At 41.7% G+C, this 24,610-nt stretch overlaps 1 protein-coding gene across 1 annotated transcript in view; it reads left to right on the top strand.

Moving 5' to 3' along the window:
* LOC126456475 (uncharacterized) overlaps nucleotides 1-24,610 on the top strand; it is a 341,682-nt gene that overhangs the window by 166,816 nt on the left and 150,256 nt on the right. The window contains exon 3 of the mRNA XM_050092226.1: nucleotides 10,834-10,897. Coding sequence (XP_049948183.1) covers nucleotides 10,834-10,897 — 64 coding nt within the window. The remainder of the gene's footprint in view (nucleotides 1-10,833; nucleotides 10,898-24,610) is intronic.

Consider the following 24,610-nt stretch of genomic DNA (forward strand, 5'->3'; position numbering starts at 1 on the left):
GACTGGGAAAATATTTGTCCCGCCTGCGGAACCCCGATTATACCCAGGTGTGCTCCTCTCTGTCCGAAGCAAACTGCCGCCCACCAGTGTTTTAATTAAGGGCTCCTAAAATTTGGAAATCACGTGGGGCGAGGTCGGCACTGTGCGGAGGGTGTGTAAGGGCTTCCCAGCGAAACTTTTGCTCTGTACTTGAAACCACCACCGAGTGAGTTGGCGCAGTGGTCAGCACACTGGACTCGTATTCGGGAGGACGACGGTTCGAACCCGCGTCTGGCCATCCAGATTTAGGTTTTCCGAGACTTCCATAAATCGTTCCTCCCAAATGCCGGGATGGTTCCTTTCAAAGAGTAAAGAATGCAGCCGATTTCCTTCCCTAGCCTTTAAACATTCTGACTTTGTGCTCTGTCTCTAACGATTTCAGTGTCGACGGGGCATTAAGCCCTAAACTTCCTTCATCTTTTGAAACGATCTTAGCAACATGTGAGCCCGCCCACAAGTTGCTAATGTTGTTTGGAGTACGCTGCACAAGTTCCGCCGAGAAGTCATTGCACATCTTCCATATACACTACTGGCCATTAAAATTGCTACACCAAGAAGAAATGCAGATGATAAACGGGTATTCATTGGACAAATATATTATACTAGAACTGACATGTGATTACATTTTCACGCAATTTGGCTGCAAAGATCCAGAGAAATCAGTACCCAGAATAACCACCTCTGGCCGTAATAACGGCCTTTATACGCTTGGTCATTGAGTCGAACCGAGCTTGGATGGCGTGTACAGGTACAGCTACCCATGCAGCTTCAACACGATACCACAGTTCATCAAAAATAGTGACTGGCGTATTGTGACGAGCCACCATTGACCAGACGTTTTCAATTGGTGAGAGATCTGGAGAATGTGCTGGCCAGGGCAGCAGTCGAACATTTTCCGTATCCAGAAAGGCCCGTACAGGACCTGGAATATGCGGTCGAGCATTATCCTGCTGAAATGTAGGGTTTCGCAGGGATCGAATGAATGGTATAGCCACGGGTCGTAACACATCTGCAATGTAACGTCCACTGTTCAAAGTGCCGTCAATGCGAACAAGAGGTGACTGAGACGAGTAAACAATGGCACCCCATACCATCACGCCGGGTGATACGCCAGTATGGCGATGACCAATACACGCTTCCAATGTGCGTTCACAGCGATGTCGCCAAATACGGATGCGACCATCATGATAGAACCTGGATTCATCCGAAAAAATGACGTTTTGCCATTCGTGCACCCAGGTTCGTCGTTGAGTACACCATCGCAGGCGCTCCTGTCTGTGATGCAGTGGCAGGGGTAACCGCAGCCATGGTCTCCGAGCTGATAGTCCATGCTGCTGCAAACGTCGTCGAACTGCTCGTGCAGATGGTTGTTGTCTTGCAAACGTCCCCATCTGTTGTCTGAGGGATCGAGACGTGGCTGCACGATCCGTTACGTTACAGCCATGCAGATACGATGCCTGTCATCTCGACTGCTAGTGATACGAGGCCATTGGGATCCAGCACGGCGTTCCGAATTACCCTCCTGAACCACCCGATTCCGCAGCAATGTTGCGATACGATAAACCGCAATCGCGATGGGCTACAATCCGACCGTTATCAAAGTCGGAAACGTGATGGTACGCATTTCTCCTCCTTACACGAAGCATCACAAGAACGTTCCACCAGGCAACGCCGCTCAACTGCTGTTTGTGTATGAGAAATCGGTTGGAAACTTTCCTCGTGTCAGCACGTTGTAGGTGTCGCCACCGTCATCAACCGTATGTGAATGCTCTGAAAAGCTAATCATTTGCATATCACAGCATCTTCTTCCTGACCGTTAAATTTCACGTCTGTATTACGTCATCTTCGTGGTGTAGCAATTTTAATGGGCTGTAGTGTAGTCCCGATACCTCCCCATGCGATTTCCATATTTTTGGTGCTCTCGAAAAAGACATCCGTCGCCGCTGGTTTTCTTCGGACGAATAGGAGAACGCCTGGGTACAGTCCTGGTTCTGTAGGCAATCGCTAACCTTTTTCCATGAAGACATTTGACCACGGTGTCTCACAGTGGGGTAAATGTATTAAGACGACTTCTTTGAAAAAATAAAGTGTGCTTAGTTTTTCTCATTTGTTAGGTTTCATTTGACCGTCCCTTATAAAAAGACCTCATCGCTTACCATTCCGTTCCAATGGTACACGTTAGTATAGAAGTGGTTACAGCATAACCGGATGTCACTCCTACCAGTTTTTCTTCTGTTCACATCTACGTCTACGTCCACACCTGGCACACCATTGTGAAGTGCGTGATAGAGAGTACTTCCCATTATACTAGTTATTACGGCTTCTTTACGTTCCACTCAGTTATGGTGCGCAGGAAGAATGTTTAGAAGCCTCTGTGCGTGCTGTAGTTAATGTAATCTCGTTCTCACGAATCCTACAGGAGCAATACATAGAGGGTTGATGTACGTATATTAGTGGATGCAGCCTTTAAAATTGCTTCTTGAAACTTTGATAGCAGTTCGCCATTTTACACAAAAAAACACCACGAAATAGTGGTTGCTGGTGATTTTAACGCGAATTTATTGAAAATTTCTGTCCGTGAACAATTATTGCAATCAGTACCACTGTCACTCAATTTGATTCGTGCCATGAACTTTGCAACTAGGGTATGCCAATGCTCTAAGACTGCTGTTGATAATATCTTTGTAGACAAACGTAGAGAAGAGTCATACCACAAAACCAATAGAAAATGAGCAACCTCATCACGATATTTAGCAACCTGTGTTATATGTTGAAACTTGTCAGGATAAAAAATCTTTTAAATCTGAGTACAGCAGGGTAATAAATCAGTCAAAAATTGAGAATTTTAGAAGATTTCTCAAAGATATGAGCTGGATAGATGTTTACAATTCCTCAGACTCAAATAGAAATCAAAAGCATTAATTAATACAGTTACTTCATCTTTTGAAAATTGTTTTTCCCTAATGGTAACTCAAATCAAACAGAAATCTAAAAATAAGCCAAGGTTTACACAAGAAATAAAGATATCATATAGGTCAAAAAGGAGATTGTATCTATTATCTAGTAACAGTTCTGATGTTAGTATTGTTATACATTACAAAGAAAACTGTAAAATATTGAAGTAAGTAATCCAGAAATCTACGCAGCTTTATTATGAGGAAAAGATAATTACATCAGGCAATAAAATAAAAGCTTCATGGGATGTAGTGAAGACAGAGGCAGGAGGGTCCAAATGGAAGAGGAACAGATAACTCTAAAAATGGATGAGTAATTGGTTTCTGTTACTGACAGCTTGGAGTCATAAGGTTCAATAAACGGCACAATGAAATATCTGGGACCAGTCTTTACAAGTAACTTTAATAAAATGGTAATGACGCTTATATCTCTCAGGGAATTAGCGTCCTTAAAATCAAAGTATTCTAGTGGTTATGATAACATATCAGTGAACTTAATCAAAGAGTGCTCATGTGAGTTTAGTTCTGTCTTAAGTTATTTGTGTAATCAAACTCTTATCAGCGGAACATTTCCAGACTGGCTAAAATATGCTTAAGTTGAGCCTCTTTACAAAAAGGGGGATAAAGGGATACCATCAAACTATCGACCAATTTCAGTTTTGCTGGCATTTTCTAAAATATTTGAAGAGGTTGTGTTCAAGCCTCTTCTTAAGCATCTGACTGCAAATAATACATTTTGCAAGTCACCATGTGTGTTCGTTAAAGCTTCTGCATAGAGAAGGCTATTTGTACATTCAGTGAGAGTGTACTTCATTCATTAGATAACAAATTAGAGGCTACTGGCATTTTCTGTGACCGATCAAAAATCTTTGACTGTGTGATTCATAGCATTCTTTCAACTAAATTAGAATATTATGGAGTCACCAGGAGTGCCACAAAATGATTCGAGTCTCACCTAACTAACAGGAAACAGAGTATGTCGTTGCGAAGTACCTGTGGAGTAAGCAATCACTTTTCATCTGATTTGGAATTAACTACATATAGTGTTCCTCAAGGTTCCATCTCAGGTCCGTTGCTTTTTCTTGCGTCCTTTAATGACCTCTTGTCCGTTACATTACCAGATGCTATGTTTGTATTGTTTGCAGATGATATAATCAATCAATCAATAGCAAGTCAAGTGTAGATTTAGAAATAGCTGCTAGTTAAATTTTAACTGACATTAATAAATGGTTTAATGCTAATCCACTGTCATTAAACTTTGAAAAGAGTCACTGTATGCAGTTTAGAACCTGTACTAGATTTCCTTCCTGCATATGTATAACATATGAAGACATGCAGATCGAAGAGGAATCGAAGAGGTCGATGGTGTTAAATTTCGTGGATTACAACTCGATAATAAATTCAGTTGGGAAGAGCATACCGCAGAATTGCTCAAGCGCCTAAAATAATCTGCATTTGCAGTGAGAATGGTGTCAGATGTAGGAGATATAAATAAAATAAACTTGAATACTTGGTTACTTTCATTTTCTTATGTTATAAGGGATCATATTCTGGGGTAGCTCGTCAAACCGAGCAAAAATGTTTAGATTGCCAAAGCGTGTAATAAGACTCATTTATGGTGTAAATTCACGAACATCACGTAGAAATCTCTTCAAGGAACTTTGTACTCTAACCATTGCTTCTCAGTATATTTATTCCTTAATGAAATTATTGAAAGTAGTATGTCTCTATTCCCAACCAATACCTCACTACTTAGTATCAATACTAGGAATACGAACAATCTATATAAAGACCTAAAATGACTTACTTTGGTCCAAAACGAGGTCCAATATTCAGGAACACACATTTTCAATAAACTGCTGGCAACCGTTAAAAACTTTGTTTCAGATGAAGCACAGTCTAAACTGAGTTTGAAAGACTTTTTGATGGGCAGCTCCTTCTAACCTATAGATGAATACCTTAATAGAGACTGTTAGACTGGCTTAAATAAAAATGATTGTTACATTACAGTTTTGACACCACTTGGCCACAACAATCATGTTAAGTATTTTGTGTATGACAAATTTATTAAAAGTGCGTAACTATGTTTCGTTCTGACAGTGTATTAATTCTGTAAATATTAACAGTTCCAATTTACTGTAATGAATTCAAATATTTTGAAATCTGACAAATGATCAGGGTACTGAGTATTTATTTTTTATGTTATAGCTTCTGACTTGTTCCGCACTCTCGAGAATCATCTCATATTTAGGTCTGTGGGATGAAAACTGAATCTAATCTAATCAGATTCTTCACCATTTCTGTGAATTTCTTCCACAGGTCAAACAAACCTCTGAACATAGTTGCTGCCCTTCTACATATACGTTCAGTGTCCCCTGTTAGTCCTGCTTGGTATGGGTCCCACACACTTGAACAGCATTGTTGGATGGGTCACATGAGCTCCTTTGTAGCTTTATTGCATGCTCATAGCATTCTTCGAATAAACCGGTCACCTACTTCGCCTAAATCTGAGCCTATGTGATCGTTCCTTACATCCCTACAAAATTTTACACACAGGTACTTCCATGACCTGACCGATTCCAACAGTGACTGTTATGTGATGTGGTAGATGTTTGATACCACAGTAATAAATAAAGAGGAATTGATTAGAAGGTTCGTAGTTGATGTCTCAGTGCACAACAGATGACATGGATATTTGGAGAATGAGCCAAAATTTTATGCTACGTTGCAGTCCATACATTTAGACCGGACATTGTCACTTAAAACTCTTGCAATGAAATGATGGCATTGATATGTAGCGTACATTTTGTATCTCAGTGAGAAGCTAAATATCATTTTTGTCACTTAAAAATGTTTAGCCAAATTACAGCACACACTTGGGCCAGTCGCTTTCTTTTGGCGTCTCTTCACGACACGTTTCATCCTCATCTGGAATTATTTGTATTGCTGTTTTTTCATGTAGTGTAAATGTAAACCACTGTATTCATCTGAAATGAAGTATTATGAAAACGTTACTGTTTTTATTTTCTTAGTTTTTCTTATTTCACGAAGTGTTGCAAATTCCAACAAACAATCGTACATGGACGAAAGAAGGACCAAAACTACATCGGACCATGGGATGAGCACTGCATGCACATATACCGCAAGTTATTAATCTAGTTCTGTCCTTCACAGCCTCTGCCGATTCTAAGCGATTCTAAGAGTAAGCATATGAATTGATTCCACCCTGAAACTAGTTCTTGAACCATTCTAAGCAGGGTGTCGTGGTATATAACGCATCATTCTCTTCCATCAGGCAGCTGAGATTTTTCAGTGCCTATAATATCGATGTCTCGGCAGTTAACAGACTTTTAATGACTTGTGTCGCCCCTCTTTGTACTCGTTAGGAATCCCTGGTAGGCTGTATTTGAGCTGTATTCGACTGCAGGTTGCACAGGTATCAATAAACAATAAATTAAGGCACATAATTTGTTTCACTCACAACTGATCGTGTGTGAATGTTCCAGTTCATATCCCCACACAATTTGACTTTCAAATATCTGTCGAATTTGACTGATTTTAGTTGCGATTCGTTAATCCTCTTTGTCACAACGGCATGAGCTGAGGCAAGGGCTCTTCGCTGTAATCATGCTGTTATCTGTTTTGGAGGGCCCTGCTCATAATGCTCCAGACACATTCTCGCCTGAGCTACAAATACAAATAAGTTAATATGTTGTTGTTGTTGTGATCTTCGGTCCAGAGACTGGTTTGATGCAGCTCTCCATGCTACTCTATCCTGTGCAAGCTTTTTCATCTTCCAGTACCTACTGCAACCTACATCCTTCTAAATCTGTTTAGTGTATTCATCTCTTGGTCTCCCTTTACGATTTTTACCCTCCACGCTGCCCTCCAATACTAAATTGGTGATCCCTTGATGCCGCAGCATATGCCCTACCAACCGATCCCTTCTTCTAGTCAAGTTGTGCTACAAATTTCTCTTCTCTCAAGTTCTATTCAATATCTCCTCATTAGTTATGTGATCTACCCATTTAATCTTCAGCATTCTTCTGTAGTGCCTCATTTCAAAAGCTTCTATTCTCTTTTTGTCTAAACTATTTATCGTCCACGTTTCACTTCCATAGATGACTACGCTCCATACAAATACTTTCAGAAACGACTTCCTGATACTTAAATCTATACTCGATGTTAACAAATTTCTCTTCTTCAGAAACGCTTTCCTTGCCATTGCCAGTCTACATTTTATATCTTCTCTACTTCGACCATCATCAGTTATTTTGCTCCCCAAATGGCAAAACTCATTTACTACTTATGTATAATGTTCTTATTAATACGCCGTACATTTGGTTTTATTACGAATAAATAGCAGTAGCTGCAGAATTATCTACCTTGTAGTGCTAATTATTTCGTCCAGACGACGCTCTGGACCTCAGTTAACGAATTACACTAAATTTTAATGCATTTTATGAGGCTGGCTGCAACATAAATTACGAACCATAAATGAATATTAACTCTTTTCTTAATTAGTTAAATTTGAAAGATAAATATTTAAAATGAAGATTCAAAACGATCTGTAAGTCGTTCCCTATTGGCTGACGGCGATGCCATAGGCTCTGGAGTGTCCCCTCTTTCCCTCTATAACTTGTGGCTGCTTAGCTATCAGCATCGGTTACAGTGACTGAGGCGTCCACAGTCGGTCAGGCGCCATCGCCGTCATCCAGATGGGTAATGGTGCATCGTTTTAGAGTATACTTTCACATCATTGACTTCACTATGTAATATAGTACCTTTACTTTCGCTATTACAGTGCAAACTCTTATGATGGCCCGTTATTAAAAGGCTGAAACCAGTCAGAAGTTAACATCGGCTGGGGTCTGTACTGTTTTTAAATAATTTTTCTTGAACCTCTGTTCTGTAACCAAAGGATACTTCGCTTTCATATTTTGTGAAGAGCACAACTTAACATTTCGCTGTAATGAGAGCTAGTTGCCAGTCTTTCCACCTATATGATGTGTACACATGAACGACCCTGCGCAGGCGCAGGATTGGGGGACGCAAGTGCAACAGTCGTGCGCATGTCCGCGGTTCTCTCCATTTATTGGTTCGTTTGACCGTAACTGACAGTTCAGAGATTCAGGTGTTTCCACGTGTTTGCGTTAGCACCATGTCTGATTGGGCTAATGAGAAACAAATAGAATCTGTGGAGGATTATCATCCCTTTCCTTGTTTGTGGTTTGTCAGTTCAGCCGATTGTAAAGACAAAAATTAAGAGGAATTTAATGTAAAATTATGTAGGTATTTGAACTGAAGGAAAAAAATATCCCATTAAAAACATCTGTAATTACTTCTGATGCGATATATATAAAAGTTTCGTGCATTAACGACATTTCAAAATACTCTTCTCTTTGTGTGCCACTATTTGGCAAAAACTCACTTAGTATCTTGTGTTGTTTCCGAAGTATGACGAATGTTATGAATAATTCGCTATATCCATATCATTGTATGCATCGGCGGAAGAGAGTGTGATACACAAAATACTTTTTCTCAAAACTCGAGACAGATATAGACTTTCTCCTGAGTATAAAGAAAAATTCAGTATGTCAGCTACATCTGATACACAGCAATATACGTATAATCTGTAATGAACGTACCACAGACTCATGCCGACTCCTAGTTTTCATTTAAAAATATTCAAATTTCGTGTGGTGACATCCATAATCCTTAAAAATTGCATGAATTATGAGCATTAACGAAAATATAGACAGTTCAACTTGAAGCCGATACGTAAGGCTATAAATAACAGAAGAATCAAAATTTCTCATAGAGTAGTTTCCGTAATATAGTTTGAGAAAGACTGTGGAGTAGCCAGTGTGTGCGTTCCTTGATTTTGCCAGAGTGGTGCACAGAAACGGGCAAAGAATTTAGGTGTGAATGGGAATACTCAAGCGCACAAGCTGAGAAAGAGGCATGCACTTACGTGCGTGCAGGGCAAGCACAGCCGTAAGGCGCGCAGGCGCAAACACACCTATAGATGGCAGGCCATATGACTTAACACGAGTATCTTTGCTATGCATACAGCCCTATCTCACGTCATCTCTAATAGCCGCTTGTGGGGCACATGTTCCTGTGTATCCTCTGTATTCATCTACTCGATGAGGTTTTGCCCTGTTATAGATGCTGTGCATAGGTAGGTTACACACCGCTCCTGTCGTAATGTGAAATATGTTTCATCTTTATTTTCGATGTTTTTGAGGGTTACCATTCGTCATGTCACTTTGTATAAGCATGTTTGGTTTTCAGATGTGTTTGATTCATGGTGGGTACATATAAAATGAAAGCATTTTTGTCGGGTCCAGCTTGGCTGTCTACGATCAAAGCGTATTACTGCTTGTGTTTAATATCTGACACCCATCCCAAACAGGTCTCGCAGTTCTAGGCGCGCAGTCCGGAACCGCGCGACTGCTACGGTTGCAGGTTCGAATCCTGCCTCGGGCATGGATGTGTATGATGTCCTTAGGTTAGTTAGATTTAAGTAGTTCTAAGTTCTAGGGGACTGATGACCGCAGCTGTTAAGTCCCATAGTGCTCAGAGCCATTTGAACCATCCCAAACACTAATTTTTGTGGTGAATTCTATAGTCAAAGAGCCTTAACGTTCTGTAACGCAAGTCTTTTTCCAAGTGGACTAGTGTGTTTTTCCCAATTTTTTGATGTTGCTGCAGAATATATATGTAATTTATTGATCATTTAAAAATTTAGGACAATTTAGAATTTCCTGCAATTTTTTGCTGTGGGCTAAGCAAAAGTGTGCTTCTCGCAAGTCAAACTACGGTCAAGTGGGCTGTGACTGCAGCACCATCACAAACGTCATACTTGTGGAGATTGGAACCTCGTGTTATGTCGTCAGTTCAGCAGCATGCGTTCAGCATCCAGCTGAGGTCTGGTTTGCAGCTGGATTTCGCATGTGTGGGGTGCAATGCATGGCCCAGGACCACATGGGGCAGAGACAGCATGTGGGAGGCGGCTGTGCAGTATTTCTTTAAATAAAGACATAAACATACCTTTCCTATTCCAACCGTAAGTGTTTAAACAGCAGTCCGTTTTAAACTTAGGAAAAATTGTTCTAGGTTTCTAAACATGGCGTGCCAATCTATGACGTCCGAGACACGGAATCTATTGTTCAATCTTTTAATATGAGGTCAAGTGCTTTCTGAGAAGTGAGAAAAGCCATTTATTTTTGAATTTCCCTTCATTGCGCGCATTTGATAACATTCTAAACTTGAAACATATAAAATATGAGAACCATGCAGGGTTTCCTCATGTTGTCATGTCCACTATCTTGGATTTAAATGTAATGGCAGTCTTGTAGACTGTTGTAATGTCTCTATGTTGGAACCTTGGAGCACTATCTTGGATTCTGGCATCTTAGAGGCTGTCTTTGTATTCCCAGGTTGTCATCTTGGATTCTGAAGTTATAGACATTCTTCTCATATCTCCAGGTCACCTCTTGGATGTTTTGAATTTCACATCAGTAGTACAACTGCCCTTCTTGGTTTTTGACTTTTTCACCATTTTACACTTAGCCCAATTGGGCTATTTTGAATTTCCCGATTTTTTTTTAATTTCCCGTCATTTTTTACATAGGGGGATTGGCTTACGAAGGTATAGGAGTGAGGACGCGAAATCAGGCAACGTTGGACACTGATGACATCGTAAGGGGGGGGGGGGGGGCAAGGTATATCTGGAAACTGTCTTCAAAAGTACCCAGCACAACTACTCGTGTATTCCTGACATTGATTTTTCAAACTTTTGTCAAATTGTACTGATAAGCATTTCCTCTTGCAGATGCCCCACTTGGATCTCGACCCAGAAGACTGTATTGTGGAATACTACCTGAGGAACAGCAGTGGTAAGCGATGCTCACTTGTCTGTTATGCATTTTTGCTAGTACGCAGAGTCATAGTGCAATGTTGAATACTTATTTGTTCATGCTCGAATACTCATTGCCTTATTACAGATTCTAAGCTGGACCCTATTTCTATCTATTCATCTTTGTGTTGCCATTACATGCAAATACCTTCGCCATTCTGTTTACGTGCAATAAACTTCATCTGCCTGTATAATGGTCCACCTGTGTTCCTCCTTCAACTGTCTAATTACCTATTCGTTGGTATGCCTTTCATATTGTATGTTCCATCACTATTATTCACATTTTTTAACTGAATTCAATTTTTACTTCTATCCAAACATATTTCAATCATTTTTTAGATATCTACAATGATCTACAATGGAAAGGAAAGAAATTGTTGTTTTCTTCCCCATAAATATTCTGAAATATGTAATTTTTGGTACCACCCAGCTGAGGTTAATTTAATATTAATAGCATAAAATAATCGACGAAAGGAAAAAAATATAAAAATGCAGCAAGCGGAACAGGCAAAAATTAATATAGACTACTAAGAAATAAGAATGACAGAAAGTGTAAAATCGCGAAACAGTAATGGCTAGAGGAGAAATGGGAAGTTCTAGAAATACACATGACTATAGGAAAGATGGGCGCACTATAATAGGAAGATGAATGAAACTTCTGGAGAAAAAATAGCAGCGGCATGAATGTCAAGAGCTCAGATGGCAAGTCATTACTAAGAAAAGAGGGGCAGGTTGAAAGGTTGAAGGAATGTAAAGAAGATGCAGCAGATCTACTAGAAAGCCTGCCTTCACTAAGCTTGTCCGTCCTCTTCTTGAGTACTGTAGTGCAGTATGGGATCCTTACCAGACAGAATTGACGGAAGATATTGAAAAAGTTCAATGAAGATCAGCTCGTTTTGTATTATAGAGGAGAAAGTGTCATAGATATGGTAGACATGTTGGAGTGACAATTGTTAAAACAAAGGCTTTTCATGAAATTGTAATCACCAAATTCCTCGTCTGAATGACAAAATATTATGTTGAATCCAACCTGCCTAAGGATTAATGACGATTGTCATAAAATCAGGTAAACCAATGCTCACACGGGAAGATTTAAGTGTTCTTCCTTCCCACGGACTATTCGAGAGTGTAATGGTAAAGAAACAGTCTAAAAGAGGTTGTATGAACCTTCTGCCAGACACTTAATTGCGAGTTGTAGAGTTGTCATGTCGATGAATACGTAGAAATCCAGTGAGAGGTAAAATAAAATTTTTGATGGGTAAAAACGCAAGTTTTTGATTGTTTCGATCACGAAATTAAATCATTATTAAAAGAGTATTGCCATTACCACTATTTTGTACGACAATAATACTAATTATATAAATTACCAATAATTACATTTTTTCAAACAGTTCTGATTATTTTCAAATTCTAGCATTAACTCTTGTGCTGGAGGTTAACCATGCATCTACGACAGTAAATAAGAGATATATACATAATGTATGCTTAAATATCGTACGAAAATGCCCTCAGCAAATTGTAGGTGGTTCCTGCAGCGGACCAGAAACTACTTCATTATTCACTTCGCAACGATAAGCGAAGTAATTGGCAGCACAACATAGCAGTAACTATGCAATAGCTTCTATGTTTCTGTAAGGTCTACACAGTGATGTTGTTATTACTTGTGGCAGTGGTCAGATGCAAAGCGTTGGCAGCCTGAAGTCTTCCTGTGTCTGTCAGTCCAGAAGTAAAGAGTCCAGCTGTCAAGTGTTTTACAGTCAATAAGTATGGTGCACACATTTTAAGTTGATTGATTTTAAATGGGAGCACAGTGTGTTGGGCAACAAATTGTCGCTAGAAAAAGGAGGGAGCATGTTTTGTGACATCTACCCTTAATAAGGATGGTTAACTTTCTTTTCTGAGAAGGATTTGAAAGTAGCACTGAAATCGATTCTTTCTTTCTCTCGCTGACGCCATAATCCCGCAGCGATCGCAGGGTCGGCATGGTTACAACGCGGGTTCGGCCGTGTCACTATTGATTGATTTGGCAGTGTTAGTCTTAGGGATGGCCAAATGTCCTTCCTGCCGCCACCCCATACCCCCCAGGACGGAATCAGTGTACCCCAACTGTCTGCATCTAGTGTAAATCTTGAAATAGCGCGCATGTGTTTCAAATGTCTGTGACGCGTGTAACTGAGGCGGAAAGTGCGGACCAGCCCGGTTTTCACCTAGCGGGATGTGGAAAACCGCCTAAAAACCACATCCAGGCTGGCCGGCACACCGAACCTCGTCGTTAATTCGTCGGGCGGATTCGATCCGGTGCCGGCGCGCCTACCCGAGTCCAGGAAGCAGCGCGTTAGCGCGCTCGGCTACCTTGGCGAGTAGCACTGAAATCGATTCATCATTCAATAAAAGGATAGTTGGAAATAAGCAGAATCAACTGTCTCACTGACTCATTTAGTTTCATAAAATATCTATGAAAACTAAATATAATTTATCTTTCTTCATTGCAAAAATAAAAGTCTTCAGACAAAATTCTTTTTCGTTCTAAATTTTAGTTAGGTGCTAATGTAGGTGGTAGCGGCTGCGGGTACTAACTAATTACTAATTGCACTCACGGGTAATGGTCTCAAAAAGTCTGGAAACCACTCCTCTTTCTGTTGTACCTATTTGCGCCATATTGAGCGTCAGAACGTCGTTAACTCTGTCTTCGTGCTGGAACACACTCTGCGGTGTCCCATACTTTGCAACCTGCGCTCATTCCGCCACCAGATGCGCTGAAAGGCAGTGAATCTTGCTCATGCTGTCTAGGCAGTTACGCGAGTGGCCTACACGCGTTCTGACGTCGTCCCAGTGACAGGTGACACCGCGGTATCGCGTTCTCTGCGTCGACAAGAGCGCTCTGTCTCCAGCTTATCTGCTTGTATCTGACAGAAGGGGGTGGCGCAGTGGACTCACATTCAGGAGAATGGCGTTTTCGGATCCTTGTCCGGCCGTCCAAATTTAGCTCTTCTGTGGCTTCTCTGCGTCGCTGAAGACGAATGCGAGGATGGTTCCTCTGAAACGGACACAGCCCTAGTCCTTTTCTATGCGTCCCTCTCATTGATCCCCGTCCACCTCCACCGTGGCCTGTGCTCTGTCTCTAATGACGCCGTCGATGACACGTTAAACCCTAAAATTCCTCCCCTTTCGTTGCTCGTAATTGTACAGGGCAATTCAAAACGTCAACAGCTGTCAATGACGACTATAACTACCTGATCATAGCCATACATCATAACGAATTACAGAGAATGTAAAAGAAACTTCAGGACTGCAATCTTCACGCAAGCTTAATGAATCAGCAGCCGGCGTGCAGAGGATTGCAAGACGACGCTGGGGTCCGCTCTTGACCGCCTGTATCTCCGAACCTGCCACGCATGGGTTCCTTTCTGTGGGGTTCTATGAGAACTTTGTGCTGTCTTTTATGCCGGAAACAGTTTCAGAACTAAAAGTGTACATTTTTAGTGCAAAATCCAGATGCGCTTCAGAATACACTGATCAGCCAGAACGCTATGACCGCCTACCTAATAGCCGTATGCCCACCTTTGGCACGAATAACAGCGGCGACGGGTCGTGCCTGGAATCAATGAGGCCTTGGTAGATCGCTGGAGGCAGCTGGCACCACATCTGCGTACACAAGTCACTTAATTCCCGTAAATTCCGGGGAGGGTGGCGACGAGCTCTGACGCTACGTTCAGTTACATCCCAGATGTGCTCGGTAGAGTTCACATCTGGCGAGATTGGGGGGGGGGGGGGGGGGGGCAGCACATCCATTGGAACTCGCCACTGTGTTTCTCGAAACATTCCATCACACTCCTGGCCTTGTGACATGACGCATTATATTGTTGAAAAATGTCACTGCCGTCGGATAACATGATCATCATGAAGGGGTGTACGTGCTGTGCAACAAGTGTACGATACTCCTTGGCCGTCACGGTGCCTTGCACGAGCTCCACTGGCCCCATGGATACCTATGTGAATGTTCCCCAAGGCACAGTGGAGCAGCCGCTAGCTTGTCTCCTTCCCACAGTACATGTGGCAAGGAGATGTTCCTGTGGTAGACGTTGGATTCGCTCACTGCCATCAGATGATGAAGAAGGTATCGGGATTCATCAGACCGTGCAACACAGTGCTACTGCGCCAAAGTCCAGTGCCAATGGTCACGTGCTCATTTCAGTAGTGGTTGCCGATGTCGTGGTGTTAACATTGGCACATGCAAGGGTCGTCGGCTGCGGAGGCTTGTCGTTAGGAGTGTTTGGTGCACTTTTTATTCAAACACACTTGTACTCTGTCCAGCTTTAATGTCCGATGTTAGTTTCGCCACGGTTCGCCGCCGTCCTGTTTTACCAGTCTGCACAGCCTACGACGTCCGACATCTGTAATAATGAGGGGTGGCCGCCCAAACCAACGATTTCACTTTGGTTTCGCCATATCTTGAAGACACCCACCACAGTACTCCTCGAATGCCCGATAAGTCGTGCAGTTTCCGAAATGCTCATACCAAGCTCTGGGTCATCACAATCTGTCCTCGGTCAAACTCAGACAGGTCGCACGCCTTCCCGATACTACATGCACCGTGCATGTGTCTGGCTAGCAGTCATCTGTCGCCAAGTGACGCTGCTACCGCTTACGACGGGAACCCTCTGTAGATCGCTCTCTCATACAGACGAAACTTGGCGTAGTGAGAGAAGGGTGAAAATAAAGACATATCTACTTTGGCTTACATGTCAAGACAGGTTTCGAGTAAATGATTGTCAGACTTTCAAAGCGACTTCATCAGTCAATTCGCGCATCTTAAAACGAAGTGAGTTGGTAGCGCAGTGGCTTAGGGCACCGTTTCGAAATCTCGTGCGCCACATTCAGATCCAGACTTCTGTTTTGTTTTTCTTTAGTTGTTGAGAAAGTACATCATATCAACATTTACAATAAAATGAATACCCGTAGCTGCATACAGGCGTTGATATAAGTCAACGGGGACAGTTAAAAATGTGTGCCCCGACTGGAACTCGAACCCGGAATCTCCTGCTTACATGGCAGACGCTCTATCCATCTAAGCCACCGAGGACACAGAGGATAGTGCGACTGCAGGGACTTATCTCTGGTACGCCTCCCGTGAGACCCACATTCGCAACTTATTGTCCCGCACTATATTCATTGTGCCCCTGCCCATTGTCATCATTACTCGCGGCTTTACTGCCGATTCCCGTAAGAGTTTAGGCACTGATTGTGCATCCGCACAGAAGAAGATGGTCAAATGGCCGGTGAGTCTTAATTACATATACATCAACATTTCTTTTGACATCGTAAGATGCAATGGAATTATTGACAAATGAATTAAGCATTTTCAATCTTATTAAAAATAGATTGTGTCGTCATAGATCTTGTATAATGTTATGTAATTAACATTAATTCATAAAAACTGTGGAAGCATAAAAATTCGGATCACCACGGTCACTGTTCGAAGGCACATATATCACAGTCACATTTTTTTGTGTGAATACCGTTAGGAAAACAACCTCACGAACTGGCGATAATTTCAGGGTAAGCCAAGCATATCGAAGCATTTTCATGAAATCCGTAGCCTGCAGTTGATTTTCGATCAAGGTGTGTATTTTAATTGCATCGCTTCTACTTGTGACTTTACTGTGCGGTGAGAGTGGGGCATGTCTGTAATCGGCGAATGTAATTATTCATCAGTCAGTAAAATTATACGTCGGAGGGTTTACATAACGGCATACACTTTGGCGGAATTCCTTTTAATGAACACATCGGTATTCCAATTTTATTGACTAGCAGCCCACCGTATAAGAAGACGTCGTTTTCTCCACCCTCACGACTCAACAATGTACAGAAACGGCTCTATTTTTATGTAAGATCGCAAAACTTTGTCCAGAAGTGGATGATAGGTTCCTTTTGTGAGCTTTACAGATTTTGAGCCTGTTGCGTCCATACACTGAAGTTGTTTCATTAACTGCTTTATGTCTTCATGGACTTCTTGGAGACAAACGAAAACTGTTGGTAGCATTTTTATGGAACACGATAACTCGAGTCGATTCTGATGATAAAATCTACTGTTAACAACATTTGAAATCATTATTTCTTTTGCCATTATTTACCTTATATTTCAACGCCGTAAAAACATGTCGCACACTTCCACGGCAGCAGTACACATATGGGACACAAGATTTCAGAACTAAATTGTACTCCTGACTATTCGCTAACGACGTGCTTGGCTTTACACCGCGCTAGCAAACTGATGAAGTTGCATCAACGCTTTGACCATCATTTTCTGGGAAGCTATTTTATGTTGGCACTTAAGCCAAAATAGGCGTCTCTTTATTGTCATCCTTCTGTCACCACACCAAGTTTCACTGCATCTGGGAGCGACCTGTGACGGGTTCCTCTTGTTAGATGTTAGTCCCCAAGTGACCAACGAACACATACAAAGTAAGTAACAAGAAAGTGAAATTTCTTTTACATTCTCAGCAATTCTTATCGATGTATGGCTATACAGTTATAGCCCTTTGCAGCCGCTGTATTCATTTTGAATTTCCCTGCTTATGGCTCTAATTTTATTTAACAACACGTGCTATGATGTTATTTTTGTTTGTCCGTGCCGATTAATAAGGAAACTGTTTTCTTCCATATGAATGGTGAACCAAAGAAAGTGGACACATCGTCTGAATTACGCCTGTTTGCTTCCAGTGTGTTCAGTTTTAGATCTCTGGTTTGGTAATGCGGAAACTAGTAGGATGCGTAAGGTCAAGTCAGCAGATCTACTATCAGAAGAGATAAGGGGAGCCACCAGCACACAAATGCCAACCCCTGTGGTTATTGGGGTCAGGTGAAATACCGTCGTTAGGTCAGTTTCAGTATTCAGACATCCATGATTAAAGGGAAATAAACTGACAGGGACTCATAGGTCATCTTACAAAAACAGAGCGAAAAGTGAAATCAGCTTACTTCATCAGAAAATTGGAGGAGGGATGGTAAAAATTAAGTAAATGATTTGTTAACTTATTTGCAAGGTATTACTAGTTGGAAGGAAGTTGTCTGTCTGGATGTCATATAACCACAGTGATAGAAAATCTTAATGTAAATGGTTATAAGTTAGCTGCTTATTCATGTAGACAGATTATGGATAAAGGAGAAGTTGTCACATTCATACGAAAGAATATAAATATAAAAACGTAGAAATAACAGAATGCTGTGTAGATCAAGATATAACAACATACACTTTTGAACTATAGTTGTGATTCCAGAATGAGATTTTCACTCTGCAGCGGAGTGTGCGCTGATATGAAACTTCCTGGCAGATTAAAACTGTGTGCCCGACCGAGACTCGAACTCGGGACCTTCGCCTTTCGCGGGCAAGTGCTCTACCATCTGAGCTACCGAAGCACGACTCACGCCCGGTACTCACAGCTTGGAAGGTAGGAGACGAGGTACTGGCAGAAGTAAAGCTGTGAGTACCGGGCGTGAGTCGTGCTTCGGTAGCTCAGATGGTAGAGCACTTGCCCGCGAAGGGCAAAGGTCCCGAGTTCGAGTCTCGGTCGGGCACACAGTTTTAATCTGCCAGGAAGTTTCATATAGTTGTGATTGGTGCAGTATACAGGCCTCCACTGGGTAATTGAGAAATTTTCATGAAAAATTTTGATTTATTATTGTTCTCACTGTGTCAGACAGAAGGAACGGGTTATTAATTTGTGGTGATTTTAATGTAAATTTCTTGAAGGAATTGTGATGTAGAGGTGCTTTTAGCCACTTGTCACTTGGTATCAGTCATAAATTGGGGTACACTGAAAGAACCTACCCACAGATTGACTGTAAATCAATCAGCAGTCGGGGTTAAACCGGGCAGCGTTGCATCATGACAAGGGCAATTCTTTCCTCCACTGGGAGGCATAACAGCCGAAACAAAACGTCTACTTCAACTTTAGCGAGAACTTCAGTCAACAGTGAAGAATTATCCAGCAATGCAAAAATTTTATTAGGTGACGTTTGTTTTAAAAAATTAGAGTTGACGTCCGTGCTGTGTAAGAAACTAAAAACTGAAGGAGTGAGTCTGGTCATAGAAAAGCCTCATGAACAATATGGAAGTGCAGCGCCCGTGAGTCCAGGAGTCAGCGTTAAGTCTTCATGTCCGACACCCAGGGATAGCATAGAATTACTAACGCTGGAACTAAAGACCCGCACAATAACATTAATCTGCAAACTACCTAACGCTGACTTCAGTTTCGGCAGCTCCATGGATTTCACCTCAAAGAGTATCAAATGCGTACTGGGAGATTTGAGTTCCAGGAGCACAGCGTTGGCTACTAAACTACAGACCAGAACGGGTGAGTAGTCAACCGAACTGCCTGTCTGTTCGTTTCTTCACGTTCGATTCCTATTGCTGCCATCTTTTTTTTTCATTTTATTTTATTCCTCGCAATGTCAAACTATTAATTATAAAATTTAAATATATTTGAACAGTTCACTTTATATATTCAAAATTGATGTATTCAATTTGGTTGCGGTTACTACCCTTCTAAGCAAAAGGGCTGCCGATGGTGCTGCAAAAAGCGAGTCTTCTTCTTCTTTTACATCTACATCTACATCTACATGATTACTCTGCAATTCACATTTAAGTGCTTGGCAGAGGGTTCATCGAACCACAATCATACTATCTCTCTACCATTCCACTCCCGAACAGCGCGCGGGAAAAACGAACACCTAAACCTTTCTGTTCGAGCTCTGATTTCTCTTATTTTATTTTGATGATCATTCCTACCTATGTAGGTTGGGCTCAACAAAATATTTTCGCATTCGGAAGAGAAAGATGGTGCCTGAAATTTCGTAAATAGATCTCGCCGCGACGAAAAACGTCTTTGCTTTAATGACTTCCATCCCAACTCGCGTATCATATCTGCCACACTCTCTCCCCTATTACGTGATAATACAAAACGAGCTGCCCTTTCTTGCACCCTTTCGATGTCCACCGTCAATCCCATCTGGTAAGGATCCCACAACGCGCAGCAATATTCTAACAGAGGACGAACGAGTGTAGTGTAAGCTGTCTCTTTAGTGGACTTGTTGCATCTTCTAAGTGTCGTGCCAATGAAACGTAACCTTTGGCTCGCCTTCCCCACAATATTATCTATGTGGTCTTTCCAACTGAAGTTGTTCGTAATTTATCACCCAGGTACTTAGTTGAATTGACAGCCTTGAGAATTGTACTATTTATCGAGTAATCGAATTCCAACGGATTTCTTTTGGAACTCATGTGGATCACCTCACACTTTTCGTTATTTAGCGTCAACTGCCATCTGCCACACCATACAGCAATCTTTTCTAAATCGCTTTGCAACTGATACTGGTCTTCGGATGACCTTACTAGACGGTAAATTACAGCATCATCTGCGGACAACCTAAGAGAACTGCTCAGATTGTCACCCAGCTCATTTATATAGATCAGGAACAGCAGAGGTCCCAGGACGCTTCCCTGGGGAACACCTGATATCACTTCCGTTTTACTCGATGATTACTACGAACTGCGACCTTCTTGACAGGAAATCACGAATCCAGTCGCACAAATGAGACGATACCCCATAGGCCCGCAGCTTGATTAGAAGTCGCTTGTGTCAAAAGCCTTCCGGAAATCCAGAAACACGGAATCAACTTGAGATCCCCTGTCGATAGCGGCCATTACTTCGTGCGAATAAAGAGCTAGCTGCGTTGCACAAGAACGATGTTTTCTGAAACCATGCTGATTACGTATCAATAGATCGTTCCCTTCGAGGTGATTCATAATGTCTGAATACAGTATATGCTCCAAAACCCTACTGCAAACCGACGTCAATGATATAGGTCTGTAGTTCGATGGATTACTCCTACTACCCTTCTTAAACACTGGTGCGACCTGCGCAATTTTCCAATCTGTAGGTACAGATCTATTGGTGAGCGAGCGGTTGTATATGATTGCTAAGTAGGGAGCTATTGTATCAGCGTAATCTGAAAGGAACCTAATTGGTATACAATCTGGACCTGAAGACTCGCCTGTATCAAGCGATTTGAGTTGCTTCGCAATCCCTAAGGTATCTACTTCTAAGAAACTCATGCTAGCAGCTGTTCGTGTTTCAAATTCTGGAATATTCCATTCGTCTTCCCTGGTGAAGGAATTTCGGAAAACTGCGTTCAATAACTCCGCTTTAGCGGCACAGTCGTCTGTAACAGTACCATCGGCACTGCGCAGCGAAGGTATTGACTGCGTCTTGCCGCTTCCGTACTTTACATACGACCGGAATTTCTTCGGATTTTGTACCAAATTTCGAGACAATGTTTCGTTGTGGAACCTATTAAAGGCATCTCGCATTGAAGTCCGTGCCAAATTTCGCGCGTCTGTAAATTTTAACCAATCTTCGGGATTTCGCGTTCTTCTGAACTTCGCATGCTTTTTCCGTTGCCTCTGCAACAGCGTTCGGACCTGTTTCTTCTTCTTCTGCTGCTGCTGCATACCCACTAATGGATGTTTGCGACTAAATTTGCCCAGTCTTCTCTATCTCTTCCAGTATGGATCAAATCCCCCGCACTTCTTATTCATGTCGTCTGTCTGACGTTGCGGAGCCATGATATCCTCCTCCTATCAATTCCTCTCGTGCCTTCAGTGTTCCCCACGATTATCAGCTGAAGAAAGCGATACCGTTCATTTCGTATCAAATGACCTAAGTAAGCTGTTTTCTTACGTTTGATCGTGGTAGCAGTTCTGGATCTCTTTTTAGTATTTTAAACACCTCTTTATTTGTTTTCCTTGCTGTCCACGGAATTTTAAGGACTCTTCGATATGACTACATCTCGAATGCTTCCAACTAGTTCATAGTGTTTACTTTTAGCATCCAACTTTCCACGCCATACGAAAGTACTGACCACACATAGGTCTTTATAAATCTAATTCTGAGATTAACATCAAAGTCAGTGCTTGTAAACCTTTTATTAAACTTCATGAATGCGCTATGAGCCTTCTCTATTCTACATATGATTTCCATGTCAGAAGACCACTTTTCGCATAGCCACGTTTCCAAGTAGTTGAATCTGTTCTTCCTTTCTATATTGTTGATTGGTATGCAATGGTTATATATTTGATTTTCGCTTGAATTTTGTCTCTCTGGTGTTGATAATGAGGCCCATATTCCTCCTGTGTTCTACCACTGCTGTAAGAAGGTCTTGTAGGTCATTCATGTTATCAGCATTATCTATTTCTAGTCTTTCATCTACAAAAGGGCTATTATTATTGTAATCCCGGACATTTTTCTTTTGCTAACCGTCCTGTCCTGTTTCTCCTTGGTCATTTTCTATATATTTTATTTTTTCTTCTTTTTTCTAATAATGCCAAAATTTCTTCTGTCATACAATTCTTCTTTCGTGTTTTCTGCTTGTAACCTATTTCATTCTCTGCAACATCTGTCACAATTTTTTTTTCCATTTCCTCCCACACACCGTTTATGTTTCTTTCCTCTTCTCCTTGCGGTTTGACTGCATCTGCAATTCTTTCCCTGGTTTTTGACGTTACCCTGTTTTTAATAACTTCATCTTTAGGTCTATCGTATTCTAGTTTTCACTGTTGTGTATACCACTTCTCATTTGTTATTTTTATTTTATTCCTGCTACTGCTAAGACATAGTCTGAGAGAACGCCGACTCCCGGACAGCGAGTATACGAGGAAATTTGGTATGAAAATGTTTCGTGAAATGCCCTTTTCCAGTAGATCTTTGGAGGAGAAAGTAACATTTAAAGAGTTAGGTAGAAGAAAAGAATCTGAGATGTGGTGCTACAGACGAATGTTATAAGTTAGGTCGACTGATAAGGTAAGGAATGAGAAGGTTCTGCGCTGAATCGGAGAGGAAAGGAATATGTGAAAAGCACTGATATGGAGAAGGGATAGGATGATAGGATTTCTGTTAAGACATGGAATGACTTCCATGGTTCTAAAACGAGCTGTAGAGGGCAAAAGCTGTAGAGGAAGACAGGGTCTGGAATACATCCAGCAAGTACTGGAGGACGTAGGTTGCAGGGGCTACTCTGAGATGAAGAGGTTGGCACAGGAGAGGAAGTCGTGGCGAGCCGTATCAAACCAGTCAGAAGACTGACGACCCAGAAAAAAGTAGATCTACTCCAAATGTAAATCTATCAACAGGACCTTGTGGAACGAGGTTCAGCGATTTGGCTCAAACTGTGTGAGTAAAAGTAGGTAGACACCGCTTTACAGTTCGTAGAATATTAAAGTTCCTAGAGTATTTCGTCTGAGTGGGCCGCAGCAAAAAGTAAAACGCTCTCTAAAGATTTACGAGTCGAGTACATGGGATTTTTGAGCAGATAACCTGTCAGCTTTCTCAAGATGCTGTTTCTGCTGGAGATGTTGCCTTTCAAACTCATGCTGTGTTCTAAAACATAGGGTGCGGTCCAGAGTAATTCCCTGGTATACTGGAGTGTCCGTTTTCTTTTAGCATACCTGTTTCTTAGGTAGAAAGCACATACTTGAAGTCTTTCCCGGATTGGGCTAGAGACGGTTCAGATCATAATTCTCTCCCAAACCTTCGAGTGCATTGCTTATTTTGACTTCAGCTTCCTCAAACATCCTCTGTTGGGCCATCCTCACAAATAAATCGCCTTGCATTTGGAAGATATGGCTGATCATTCGTATATATGTTGTGGAGAACGCGTGACAACATGCTGTCTTGAAGTAATCCGTTCTTCTGATTTCTCCATTGCACGTAACAGCGTGTTGGCGTAATGTTCAAGTTACACCGACTAGTAGTTTGTCGGCTCATGATTGGTTGCCACTGCTACCAACATTTTATCTCTCAGGAAGTTAAATGATTAATTATAAAATTTAAATAAATAGAACCATTTCAATTTATATACGTAAAACTAATGTATACAGTTTAATTACAGTTACTACCACTGTAAGCCAAAAGTCTGTAGGCCACCACATTGAAGTACATTGGTAAAATCTTGCACGATCCGCCACTGCTCAGTTGGCCAACTTGAGATCCATTGAGATAAATACGAAAGAGGTCCTCTAGCTGAAGACATCATTCAAGCAGGTGAACAGCCGATGGTAAACATTTCAGAAGAGAGGAGGGAAAAATGGCCAGATCTGCTAGCTGATCTAGAGTCGACTCAGAACAGTAGAAGATGATGGAAGTTAATTAAAAATCTGTGCCATGACCCTAGGAATTCAATTTAGTAACCCGTGGTCTAGGGGTAGCGTCTTTGATTCATAATCAAAACGTCTTCGGTCCCGGGTTCGATCCCCGCCACAGCCTAAATTTTGATAAATAATCAGCATTGGCGGCCGAAGACTTCCGGCATAAGAAGTCAGCCTCATTCTGCCAACGGACTTGTCAAAGAGGGCGGAGGAGCGGATAGAGGTTCAGGGGTGGGAAATTGCCCCTAAAGGCGGAAAAATCAGCAATGATCAACGACATGAGGATGCAGAAGGCAATGGAAACCACTGCATTAAAGACACGTAACGTGTATCTACAGAACATGTGGCCTGTAATTGAAGAAGTGTCATGATGATCTCTCCATTGACAAAAGATTCCGGAATAGTCCCCCATTCGGGTCTCCGGGAGGGGACTGCCAAGGGGGAGGTTACCATGAGAAAAAGATTGAATAATCAACGAAAGGATAACGT

Source organism: Schistocerca serialis, chromosome 2 (genome assembly GCF_023864345.2).
Source record: "Schistocerca serialis cubense isolate TAMUIC-IGC-003099 chromosome 2, iqSchSeri2.2, whole genome shotgun sequence".
In the NCBI taxonomy this organism is placed as follows: domain Eukaryota; kingdom Metazoa; phylum Arthropoda; class Insecta; order Orthoptera; family Acrididae; genus Schistocerca; species Schistocerca serialis.